The sequence below is a fragment of the Podarcis gaigeae genome (genome assembly GCF_964106915.1).
Source record: "Podarcis gaigeae genome assembly, chromosome: 17".
Lineage (NCBI taxonomy): Eukaryota > Metazoa > Chordata > Lepidosauria > Squamata > Lacertidae > Podarcis > Podarcis gaigeae.
In genome coordinates this window covers 27,433,884-27,447,349 of record NC_139694.1, presented here as the reverse complement: position 1 = coordinate 27,447,349, position 13,466 = coordinate 27,433,884, and the positions used below count along the sequence as shown (strand labels likewise).

The 13,466-nt window shown below is 44.1% G+C and overlaps 1 protein-coding gene and 1 long non-coding RNA gene across 7 annotated transcripts in view; both read left to right on the top strand.

Moving 5' to 3' along the window:
- LOC310835347 overlaps positions 1-13,466 on the top strand; it is a 277,237-nt gene that overhangs the window by 180,205 nt on the left and 83,566 nt on the right. The gene's annotated exons all lie outside the window — the stretch shown is intronic.
- SLC24A2 (solute carrier family 24 member 2) overlaps positions 1-13,466 on the top strand; it is a 93,073-nt gene that overhangs the window by 74,889 nt on the left and 4,718 nt on the right. For all 6 annotated transcript variants that reach the window (XM_083718991.1, XM_083718989.1, XM_083718990.1 and 3 more), the window contains 3 exons: positions 643-738; positions 2,384-2,472; positions 9,797-9,925. In XM_083718991.1, coding sequence (XP_083575117.1) covers positions 643-738; positions 2,384-2,472; positions 9,797-9,925 — 314 coding nt within the window. The remainder of the gene's footprint in view (positions 1-642; positions 739-2,383; positions 2,473-9,796; positions 9,926-13,466) is intronic.

Here is a 13,466-nt window from a genome sequence, read left to right as displayed (position 1 = left end):
CTATTCAAGTTGGAAGATATGCCGTATTTTTCGCCCCATAGGACGCACCGGCCCATAGGACGCACCTAGTTTTTCGGGGGGGGGGGGATGGATAAATAAATAAATAAATAAATAAATAAATAAATAAATAAATAAATAAATATTTTTTCCCCCAGGTGCGGGGCTGGGGCGGGGGAAGCCCGAGCTTCCCCCAACCCCAGCCCCGAGAACAGGCTGCTATCCGCAAGCCGTGGGAGAGCTGTGCGAAGTCGCGCAGCTCTCCCACGGCTTGCGGAGCCCTGCGCGAAACCCGAATCTTGGAGCATGCTGAGCTCAGCGCGCCCCAAGCTTCTGGGTGCAGGCAAGCTCTCCGCTAGCCGTGGGAGAGCTGCGTCTCCCACGGCTAGCGGAGAGCTTCCTGAAGCCTGGAGAGCGAGAGGGGTCGGTGCTCACCGACCCCCCTCGCTCTCCAGGCTTCAGCAAAAACCTGCATTCGCCCCATAGGACGCACACACATTTCCCCTTCAATTTTTGGGGAAAATAGGGCGAAAAATACAGTAAGTTCAGCTTACTGTTTCACGGTGCAAGAAGCTGAGGCAGTAACAGGAATCTGCCACCCCCGATAGCTGTGCTTTAACAAATGTGTTTTTTTCTTTCTTTCAGGAAAGTTCAAAGAAAGGGCATCTATTCTTCATAAGATGGCCAAAAAGTGTCAGGTGGAGGACGGTGAAAAACGGAATGGAAGTGCTAATCATGCCGGTAGGCAAAACATAATAATATTTAATTATTTCGTTTGCAGATATGTGAATAGATAGATAGATAATGTATTATGGTCAAAGACCAGCTCACATAACATAACACAATAAAAACAGCATTCATAAAGATAAAATATACAATCGGAGCAGATTGCAGCATTAGCTCATGAGTTAAAATTGAGATATATGCATACACCCGTACAACTGAGATTTGGGCTACCATAAAAAAAATTGACCCTGAGGCGCCCCAAAGGGGAACTTCAGCATTTCCCTAGTAAGCTGTTTTATTCTAGAGGACGATCTCTGCCTACAAATCTGGGCGCGGAATCTGGCTACCAGCCAGGTTGTTTTATGACCTTTGCCTAAGAGGAGAGAATTAAATAGGTGAATAGAAATGCTATAGAGTACTTTACTCAAGAAAATACCGCATTTTTTAAAAATTGAGGTAATACCTATGTATTTATAGTATAATTGCAAGATAGCATGTACTTTTTTTGTTGCAAAGAAAACTGCATCTGTTTGGCACAAGATGGATGGGTCTGGCATCCTCATCTGTCTTCCAATGCTTCCCTGTATGAAGCCCTTGGCTTCTTGGTATATGTGGTGCAACTGTGTTCGCCAAGTTGAAAGCAGAAGTGAAGAACAAGCTTTCCTTCTGCAACATCTTTTTTTCCATGCTTGGTTTTATTTAAGCTTAGATCAGCAGTGGGGAACAGCAGCCCGGCGGCCTAATTAGGCCTAGCAAGCCATTTCCCAAACCAGAACTACCTGCCCATGTGATGTGTGATGCAGTGACAGTGAACCCCTTTGAAGGTATCACCTGACATCATACTAGAATCAGCTGGTTGACTGCTGGGCAGTCCCACTCAGCCAGTTCTCCTCCCCTCCCCTGGCTTAGATAATCCTCTGTGATCACACAGGCTAATGATGGTCAACAAGTTGGCTCATTTGCAACCCACCAGCTGATACATGTGTCTGTCCCCCAATTAAGGGATAGCCCCACATCCCTCATCCACATTCTTCTAGAGACTGGCTAGGAGTCAGAGAATATACTGCAGAATAAGCGGTGCCTTTTATGCCTTCCTCCTTCACCTGTTCACGAGTCTTTAAATTGTGGTGTGTGTGAATAGCCCAGGTTTATCCTGGTCAGGTCTAGCACAACGGGAACTCGGAGAATCCCAAAGCACTGCAAATTCTTCCTCTCTTGCAACATAAATGCTTATGTATGAGCAAATCACAGAGCTTCTCTCTGCCAGTTTCATCTCCTGAGCAGTTCCACCTGAGGTCCTGGGAGTTGGCCGTGTCTGTAAGAGGCAGATGCACAATAAAAGACTAATTTGCTCTGGGTGAGCAGCTGTGTAAACAAGGAGGTGATTAATTAATAGACTTGATATTGGAGCAAAGAAGGTAAAGATTACAAAGATATTATATTAAACTCTGTTAGCATTCGGTTTGACTCTCCTTTAAATGCCACTGGCTTCAGTAGGTTTAAGCCAGACGATTTTTGTCTCAGACTAACTCTTATATCAGCTAATTAAATACCAGTGCTTAACTGTTCAGTGAGTTTACAGATTAATGGTTGAAAAGTAACTGATATGTTCTGAGTTTTGCTTTCGTTTTGTTTTTTTAATTTCTGGAATATGCTTCAGGTGCCCCAAACACTGCAAAAGTCGAAGTTGAAGTGACACCACCAAATGACGGAGCTATGCAAAATGGAACAGCTGTTGGAGCAGTAGAGGTTGGTATCTTATTCCTTCCCCTTCTTCCCCCGTCTCCTCCATCCCTATTTATGCATGATTTAGTGATGCACAGGAAGTACCATAAAAGGGGAACGAGTTTCATAAAATTATGAAACACGGGAGAGAGAGAGAGACCCTTCTTCTTCTTCTTCTTCTTCTTCTTCTTCTTCTTCTTCTTCTTCTTCTTCTTCTTCTTCCTCCTCCTCCTCCTCCTCCTCCTCCTCCTCCTCCTCTTCTCCCTCCTCACTAGAATTCAGTCCTCCACAGGTATAGCTAGTTATCATACGGTGTTTGTGAATTGCATGGACACAAGCTGTAGTGTTGGCCACTTGGTTTGATCACTTGGCCACCAGCTTTATGCCCTCCTCACACACCCATTAGAAACATCCAGCTGGTCACTGTTGCGAACAGAATTATGGGTATAGGCCACGGATGGGGAAGTTATGGCCTTCCAGATGTTGCCGGACTTCAGTGTCTGTCCTCGCTGACAAAGGACTATGCTGGCTCATCTTCCTCATCCCTGGACAAAGTGGACCTTTGGTCTGTTTCAGTAGCACCCTTATGTTTTTACCATACAAAGTCTGTGGGTCCAGGGTGGGGAAGCTTACCGCCTATCAAGATATAACCTATATGCGAGAACAATCACCTTGGAGATTTAAAAAAGCCCAGTGGTTTCACATAAGCTGATGCAGCAGCAGTGTCGTGTGATACGTGGCAAACTGACTCTCCAAAATTTCTGAGTGAACATTTTTCTCAAGGTTGGGCCAAAGTCAGCGATGTTTCCTTCCAGGGTGCATTTCTCAGGCTTGCCTAGGGAACTGCGTTCACATCACCTGGTTCCATTAATAGAGATTCTTTCCTTGCGCTGAGCAAAACATTTCCTCCCAAGACTGCAGCCTGTCAGCTGTGATTAACTGGATTCATAAAAGGGACACATTTGTGAGTGCAGCAACCTAACCCGCATTCTCTCGCTTTATTTTATTTCCCATTATTTATAAGATTTTATTAATACATTATAATAAAAAAGGTTAATCTAAAAGAAAAGAAAAAGAAGGATACAAAGCCCTCTTTCACAGGTAAATCTTAACTTGACTAACACAAGTTTTGACCCAGAATGAGTTTTTGACAAAGGGATTCCCACTTTCAAGATTTCATAATTAGAGTCATAGCAAATATATCTGTGGTTCCACCTTTTGATGTGCCTGAATAGTCTTAAAATAATTTCAGCTCTTAAACGAGGCTGTCTTCAAAGCAGACAGACAAAAAAAGGCAAAGCGCAGTCATTTAATTTTCCATATGAATATTGTTTTGTTATCTTCTTGTTTACATTAGGTATCACCCAGGACTTTAATTTCAGTTAAGCACTTTGATTTCACTGGGAAATATTTGAGCATCTGCTCTACTCTCCCATTGAATTACCAGGATTTAAGACTGCTTAGTTTGGCCTGGATCTTGCCCTTTGTCTGCCTAACAAGGAAGTGTTTTCTTTAAGCACAGGGAAAAAACACAAAAGGGTCTAGAACTGAACGAATTAATTTGGAAGTCTTTATCCTTCCTGTCACTCAGGCCTCAGAAATTATTCAGGAAGAACAGAGGCACAAGGAAGCACAACTGCATCTCATAGAATATTCTATGTACAGTCGTTGTGGGTCTAGCGTTTTCTAAGCCCACTGGAAAATCCTGCAGAGTCAGGAAGTCTTGTTTTCAAAAGCAAAGTTCTATGTCTGCCTTATTTTGAATAAACTGTAAAGAGAAGGGACCTGACTTTTTGCAAGTCCATACAACTGGATCAAACCATGCTATCCTCTGCCAGTTGTGCAAAAGAAGAAATCAACAAAAATCTGGCATCAGAAATGGCAACATTTAGAAACCAGTGGGTGAGCCTTTTAATTTCCTAGAACACTCCACTTCTTATATGAATGTTGGAGTTCCCTGTCAAAGGAATTTCAGAGGGAGAACAGAGTGTCAAATAGCTGGATTGAGACTAATCAAGAAGTTTGATTCCATTCATTTAAACTGCACTAGATACCATGTTTTCCTGCCCCAGTATAGCTGTTAATTGACTTAGTAAAACTCTGATGCTGGTGCTATCAGCAATTGCTGTTCCGTATTTTAAGCTTTACACAGAGTTGTGGACATTGTCATGTATCCCCCAGCTGAGATTCTAGGCCATGAAAACTTATACTGCACTGACAGCCCAAACCTGTACATGTTTACTTAGAAGTAAGCACCACTGAGTTCTTTGGGACTTACGTACAGGTGAGGGAACACAGGATTAAAGCCTTAATCTGCTGGTCTTTCAGTAACCTTGCCAAGCTGACACAGCTGCCCAATGGCAGATGCTGAACTACTTGTTACACCACTTAACTCAGGCCAAGATATACAGTATTACTGTATATTTTCTTGATGCTAGCATTAAAATGTTATGTTCTATAGCTTGGCACTGAGTATGTTTGATTTTTTTAAAAGGCCAAAAGTACTACAGGAGCCACTCGCTAAAAAAATTAAACTGCCCTATGGAAGATCATCCGGAAATTTTATATACCTTTTAAAAGCACCGTTCCCCTGTTAGATAAGCAGTTAAGCAAGTTCAGCTGTAATTGTTCTAACCTGTGACTTCCCTAAAAATAACATTCACATTCACTTTCACATTAACATCTCCTCCCACTCAGGCGTGTTCCTTTTTTACCAGTTTCTATGGAAACCAAATCAGATATATATATATATATATATATATATATATATATATATATATGCTTTCGTAGATTTTCACGGGTACAGGAATGCAGGTTTTGGTGTCCTCGGGTGTCTTCCCGTGTAAAAGTTGGGGTGTCTAGGCGACACCATCCAGTAGCCAATCCATGGTGGCACCTCCGGATGCTGCACCCCCCTGCAATCCCTACACAGATCTGGCTGACACAAGCCACAAAACCACAGCTCGCCCCTATACACGAAGCCAAGCCAAAGCACAACTAAGTGCAATACAGCCATCTTCTCAGGAAAACTCTTCACAAAGTTCAAGAGGTCAAGACACAAAGACTTTAGCAACTAATCCACACCTAATGACCCACCTAAGTGGTACTCAGGATATCACTCAAGAAATCACTCAAGGTATCTCTCAAGTAATTAAGGAACAAAAGAAGAAAAGGCACACTAGCCTGGGAACTTCCTCTCTGCCCAGAACATTGGAGGCTAGACACCACACCCCCTCTACAGTATTTATAGGAACTCAAACATTGAGATCCCGCTCTGTTCCAGTAACAAGAAGCCGAAAGCACCAGCCTGAAGATGACGAGTGAGACCTCGTCGAAACGTCGCCTAGACACCCCAACTTTTACACGGGAAGACACCCGAGGACACCAAAACCTGCATATATATATATATATATATATATATATATGCATGCATGCCTGCCATGGCAAAGACAACTTCTAGTGAAAAGGGGTAAACTTAAGTCCATATTGTTTTTTCTGTGATTAGTAAATAGCTTTATTGAATGACTGTGGCAAAGTGGGTTTTGCTTGATACATCAGAGGGATAACACAGGATTTATTCATTTCAGGAGAAGTTCCTCTCTGGAGTGTTTTGTCTCCTTGCAATGCATAGTGGGCCACTTTTGTCAAAATAGCTTGACTTTTAACTATGAATAGTTGTCCATTTCTCCTTATCCCATTATTCCTTGGGATCATTGAATGTTTCTAACGAGATAAACAGCTTTGGGGGGAATGTAGAGTGAGAACATGCATTTAGATGCTGTAGAATTATATCTCTTCAACTCATGGGTTGCAGTTCTGCTCCTAAGGTGTATCACATCTGTGTCATCAGCACTGCAACCAGTGGTCATTTAAAGTTTTTTAAGGAGAATGAACAGACAGAAGCAGAGCAAAGGTGAAACACGTTGCTCCAAAACATGGTTAATACCAACGAAGTACTGTATTTTTCGCTCTATAGGGTGCACTCTATAGGAGCGAATGCAGGCTCCTTGGCCTCAACGATAGCCACGCAAAGCCTCTGAAGCGCAGAGGGAGCGCTCCCTCCGCGCTCCGGCGGCTTTGTGTTGCTTTCGCTGAATCCTGGAGAGCGAGAGGGGTCAGTGTGCACCGCCCCCTCTCGCTCTCCAGGCTTCAGGGATAGCTGCCTGAAGCCTTTGGAGCGTAGCGGGAACTCGCGCTGCGCTCCAAAGGCTTCAGGTTCCTTTTGCTGAAGCCGGGAGATCAAGACTCTCCTGGCTTCAACAGAGAGGGAGAGCTGCGCAGGGCCCCTTCAGCGAAGCAGGAGGAGAAATGGAAGGGTCTCCGTTTCTCCTGCTGCTTCACTGAAGCGGCACTGAGCAGAGAGGGGGAGAATTTTTTTTTCTTGTTCTCCCCCTCTAAAACAAGGTGCATCCTATGGTCGGTTGTGTCCTATAGAGCGAAAAACACAATAGACAAGGCGTGAATTATCACAGGAAAGGCTGGGAGCAGTAGACCATCTCAACTTTACAAACCAGTATAATTACAGAGACTTTGGTACTGGACTTTAATTTCCCTTTGCTGGGTTGATCTACACAAGCAATTTTTGACTGCTTTTGGGTAGCCCCTGCTCCTCTAATAGTTGTGTAGCAGAGAGTGAGACTTGTCATAATCATCATTATCATCATCACTTTTAATTTGTATACCGCTTTTCTATCTTACAATACTCAAGGCGGTTTACAAGCTGAAGAAACAAAGAATGTACACCTTATAACAATCTAATGCAATACAAAAATGTGATAATGAAACAGCTTTAAAATAAGCAATCAACATCAAATAAAGTAACATTCAATAATCATTAGAATAGTATAGAATAATAATATCAGCATATAAAAATTAAACAGAAACCCACTCTTAACAATTGCAATAAATAATTTTGAAACGGCAATCAATAAAACAACGGCAAGCCACAGTGCATAAAATAATACAATACAAATTGAAAAGCAGAAACTGGAGGGTGGGGCAAGGCAGGTGGAAGGCAAGTTGCATCAGCTGAAAATCCCTCTTCTGCACAACTATTAATGGTTCAGGAGCCCTGTCCTCATTTTCCCCTGGCCAGCCAGACTGTGAGCTCAGATCACTGGCAAGCAACCAATTCTGAGAGTAACCTCACGCAGATCACAGTCTCCGCGCAGGTGATTGACGCCTGTGGCAGCTAAGCCAGTTTCCCCCATAGTTCATTCAGCATTGGCAAGGTGAAGGAGTAGCTTATGCAACATGCAGATATGGAATCATGTGAAACACTCCACTTCAGGAGGAAACTGGAATGGTGCATTACGGCAAAAATTCACTTACAAAAATATTGGAGCCTATGACGTTAACATGATGAAACAGCAACTAGACCTGCCTGAAAACAATTTGGAATAGGCTCTTTCGGGAGATTGTGGACTCTCCTTCCTTGGAGGTCTTCAAGCAGAGGTTGGGTGGCCATCTGTCAGGGCTGCTTGAGCTGAGATTCCTGCATTGCAGGGGGTTGGACTAGATGACCCTCAGGGTCCCTTCCAATTGTACAGTTCAGTTATTTTACGCGTAGTAACTGAGTCACGCTGCTTCAGAATTGCAGCAAAGCTACTCAGTTCAGCAGTGCTGTTGCAAACTGCTGCTGCTGATAATGCAGGAAGACAGCAACAACATTAATAATAATAATAATAATAATAATAATAATAATAATAATAATAATTTATTATTATTATTATTATTATTATTATTATTATTATTATTATTTATACCCCGCCCATCTGGCTGGGTTTCCCCAGCCACTTTGGGTGGCTTCCAACAAAACACTAAAATACAATAACCTATTAAACATTAAAAGTTTCCCTAAACAGGGCTGCCTTCAAATGTCTTCTGAAAGTCTGGTAGTTGTTTTTCTCTTTGACATCTGGTGGGAGGGCGTTCCACAGGGTGGGTGCCACGCAGAAGGCCCTCTGCCTGGTTCCCTGTAACTTGACTTCTTGCAGCGAGGAAACCGCCAGAAGGCCCTCGGCGCTAGACCTCAGTGTCTGGGCTGAACGATGGGGGTGGAGACGCTCCTTCAGGTATACTGGGCCGAGGCCATTTAGGGCTTTAAAGGTCAACACCAACACTTTGAATTGTGCTTGGAAACGTACTGGGAGCCAGTCTGAAGCAAGACTAGGTAAAGGTAAAGGTAAAGGTACCCCTGCCCGTACGGGCCAGTCTTGACAGACTCTGGGGTTGTGCGCCCATCTCACTCAAGAGGCCAGGGGCCAGCGCTGTCCGGAGACACTTCCAGGTCACGTGGCCAGCGTGACAAAGCTGCATCTGGCGAGCCAGAGCCGCACACGGAAACGCCGTTTACCTTCCCGCTGGTAAGCGGTCCCTATTTATCTACTTGCACCCGGAGGTGCTTTCGAACTGCTAGGTTGGCAGGCGCTGGGACCGAGCAGTGGGAGCGCACCCCGCTGCAGGGATTCGAACCGCCGACCTTTCGATCGGCAAGTCCTAGGCGCTGAGGCTTTAACCCACAGCGCCACCTGCGTCCCGAAGCAAGACTATTATGGACCAAAACACATGTTAAAGTATATCCTAATTGGGATTTAGCATTTCTGTAGCCTGTACAGGAATCCCATTTTCCCCATCATTAAAAGCCTTGCTGAGTTGTGTAGATTAAGAAATATAAAGTAGGTGCAAAGATTTAACGGCTGAATTGTAACTGATTCTCCTGTCCGAACATTCTACGTAGTGAATAGCCTCTAGGCTAGAAAGTGAGTTTTCACAATACAGGTGGTTTCCCCCCCCCCCATCCTTCGCGAGCACATGCAGCGTTGAATGGACTCTGCACTAATTATAGAACAGAGAATCAAACATTCTGGGCACATGCTCCTTATTGCTGAACATGAATGGGAAATGTTTGGTGAATGTTCAGGAGCTGGATGGGAAAGAGGAGGGATAAGTTTTGATTATTCAGTGTTCTGTGAAGTTTTTTGCTGCTCCTGATTACTAGCAGAAGCAAAGCAAATTCACTAAAATAAGTTTCTGCTGCTTTGTCATCCAAAATCTGGGTTATATCATATTGCAAAAAAAAGAGTATTTTTTAAAAAAGGAAATTCAGTGAAAAGTGTACATAGTTGGGACCCAAGACTGATTTGTAACTATTACCTTTCCTATATCATAAGATGCTAAAACTTGTATAGCTTTTATGCTAGTATTATTATTATTATTACTATTACTACTTTTATTATTATTTACTACTCTTTATCTGAGAATCCCAGGGCGGTGTACAACATAAAAAGCACAAATTTCCGTTTTGCAGCCAAATTAACATTATCGCAATTTCTCTCCCTTGTAACAGGAAGAGGAGGATGAAGATCAGCCCCTCAGCCTGGCCTGGCCCGACACGCCCCGCAAACAGCTCACCTACCTGGCTATTCTCCCCATCGTTTTTCCATTATGGGCTACCCTGCCTGACGTCAGAAACCCTGTAAGCAGTGCAATGATTCTTCCCTTTTGGTATAGGATTTGAAATATTGGGTATTGTCAGGGAACTGCCATCAGCTCAGAGGCGAGAGGGGGAAGAGCAGCTGGATTACAGAAAGCCTCCAAAGATCGTGGGAAGCAGCACTTCCTCAGCGGAGGAAGGAAGCCATGCCTCTAGTGGGCAGTGGCGTAGCATGGGGGTGCAGGGGGGCCGGCCACACCGGCCACAACATCTGGGGGGGCGCGCTCGCACTCGCAGCTCTCTGCCCCTACTAAAATCCGGGCGCAAATTACTTGCCTTGCCCCGGGTGCTGAGAACCCACGCTACGCCACTGCTAGTGGGGAAGAGCTTCAGGGCTTGGAGGATGCAAGGCAGTGCCAGGACACCATGCCTGAGCAAAATGGGGAGGAGGGAGGTCCCCCTTTACCCAAGCCTTCCCTGCGCAATAGGCTTCCGCACAGAGAGGGGAGGCGTCGTCTGGGGGTCAAGAGACTATTCTGCTGGGGAAAGTTTAAGAACCGCCCACTCTCAGATTCTGCTAGTGACTGAGCAAGACATGGAATTGAGACGTTCTGTGCTGTAAATGTTTTGCACCAATAATAAAGCCTTTGAAAAGAGCAGTGAGGGACCTTGCCTGTTCGCTCTCGAGCAACCACACCGATAGGCATAACAGGTATCTTCCTGTTTCAAAGTAGCAGATCTTCTCAAGATGTGTACGGTTTTTAGGGATCTGTAACTAAGTTCACGATCCCTTTGGCTCCATTAAATTTCCTGGTGGAGAAAATACCCGGCAAGAGTTGCTGCGGGAAATGACATTTGGTTTGAGCCGTTCTTAACCTGGCAGACAATAGCTGTGAATATATTGCCATTTACCTATGTAAATATTTAATGGCAACCTATAAAATACAGCATGAATAGTCCTTTCATGTTGATCCCTGTGGCTGTTTCTTTAGATGTCTATTATCAGTACATATGCATAAGAAATAGTCCCCCTTGGATTCTGCAGGCGCCCAACAGTTTGTGTATCCTTCAGTCCCCTCTTCTGCAGAAGTTTCTGCATTCATTTGGATAAAGTGTTTTCCATAATAGAATCAAGGGAGCACACCAGTTCTTTCCTGGAAAGAAATTCCGTTTTTTTGTTTTTAATTTCAGTGGAGCTTCCTTCCATGCAAATATAAAAAGTTTCACAGCCTAAGATTGTGCATGTTTCGCTTCTCACCTTTAGAGCCAAGCAGCCTGCCCCTCCCAAGTGAAGTTGTAGCCCCTCCATTTACTATTTTGTATTTCCTTCAGTGGGACGCGGGTGGCGCTGTGGGTTAAACCACAGAGCCTAGGGCTTGCTGGTCAGCGGTTTGAATCCCTGCAACGGGGTGAGCTCCCATTTCTCGGTCTCTGCTCCTGCCAACCTAGCAATTCGAAAGCACATCAAAGCGCAAGTAGATAAATAGGTACCCCTCCGGCGGGAAGGTAAATGGCGTTTCCATGTGCCACTCTGGTTCGCCAGAAGCGGCTTAGTCATGCTGGCCACATGACCCAGAAGCTGTACGCCGGCTCCTTCAACCAATAAAGCGGGATGAGCACCGCAACCCCAGAGTCGGTCATGACTGCACCTAATGGTCAGGGATCCCTTTACCTTTAGGCTTTAACACCTTTGTAGCATGCGCAAATGAGCAGCAAAGCAACTGGTTACACCGTCATACAGTGTAGACCAGGCATGTCCAAAATCCATTTTGGGGGCCTAATCCAGCCTGCCAGTCGGTTTTATCTGGCCCCTGTGGTAGTTTATTTCCTGAGGTAAAATCTTAAAAAAAACAAAAGCTCAACGACTTTGAGGGGAAATCATAAAAAAGCTCAACAACTTCAGTCCTTAAAAAAAGCCACAGTCCGTCATTTCATCAAATCTGGCCCTCTGTGAAAAAGGTTTGGACACAACTGTAGACAGATTAAACACTTAAGGAGAAATTCTCTTGGAAAGTCAGGGCCAGTGCAAACCAGCTGGGGTTGAGGAATGTACTAACTCTGGTTCAAATGATGTCCCTGTACACCTTTTTGTTGTTGTTGTTCTCAAAACCTATTTGGGCACGTTTTCCAAAGAAATCTTAATTAATTCACGTATTTCTAGCAATGGATTCGTGCTGCTATTAGGAATATGCTTTAAGGAACAACTCGTTTGTTTTATCAAAAGTTATTTGGTAGTAATAATGACTGTCACCCAGTTAAAGAAATCTTAGTCAATTATGGATTGGCTTTAATCAAACTGGTAATTCATTCTTCATGCTTTGGAGGACGTAGGTGTATTTTCACAAGTGATACCGTTGTAGGAGAGGCATTACCTCCCGTGAAGAATAAATGTATCTTCTTTGATGGTGCCTATCATCTGTAGCTGCGCTGTATTCAAAAGCTCGCTAGGCAGCACATTTTAATAATGTTAATTATTTTTCTGCACGTACTTACACAAAAGCACTTAGAGTTAAAATAATTAACATTATTAAAATGTGCTGCCCGATTATTTGGGGAGCTTTTGCATTGATTAACCTAATGTTTAAAGGTTGTTGCTCTAGTTTTAATGTATTGCACTTCATAATTTAAGAGCTGAAATGTGCATCAAGGAAATCTAAATTGCTCAGATGAAGCATTGCATATCAGCTGCACTGAGCCATCTCATCTTCCTTCAAGTTGCTGAATCCAATTGGTGTTGTCAGGGTGGAAATTGGATATTTGCTTTATAGAAAATACTTGACAGCATGTCCTATTGCCATGACGGCAGGAAAGATGCCTAGTAATAAGGAAGGTGCTAGGTTCTTTCCAATACGCATTACAAAAAAAGTCATGCATTTCTTCTGGAAGGAAATGTTCAGATGGGAAATAGGCAAAGGTAAAGGGACCATTAGGTCCAGTCATGGCCGACTCTGGGGTTGCAGCGCTAATCTCGCTTTACTGGCCCAGGGAGCTGGTGTACAGCTTCCGGGTCATGTGGTCAGCATGACTAAGCCGCTTCTGGCGAACCAGAGCAGCACACAGAAATGCCGTTTACCTTCCCGCCGGAGCAGTACCTATTTATCTACTTGCGCTTTGAACTGCTGGCTTTTGAACTGCTAGGTTGGCAGGAGCAGGGACCGAGCAATGGGAGCTCACCCCGTCACGGGGATTCTAACCACCAACCTTCTGATCGGCAAGCCCTAGGCTCAGTGGTTTAATCCACAGCGCCACCCATGTCCCTTCAGATGGGAAATAGCCGATGGATAGTTTCAACTAATCCTTTCAGAACCCTTTTGCCATGCCCTCTCTCACATTAGAGATGCAAAGATCTTGTGGAAATGTGCATTGAAGACACAGGGGCATTTCAAAACTAGAGGAGGGGGGTAACAACATTCAGCAAATTGCAAGGGCCGGCTCCTGGATGCATTAAGGATTAAATTATGAAAAGGTTTATTACAGGAGCATTTCTTCTTATTATTTCTGTCTGCCTTGTAGGATTAAGTCAGAAGGATAAAAATGTGGTTGGGGTGGATTGGCCATGCACATAGAAGCAAAACAGATTATA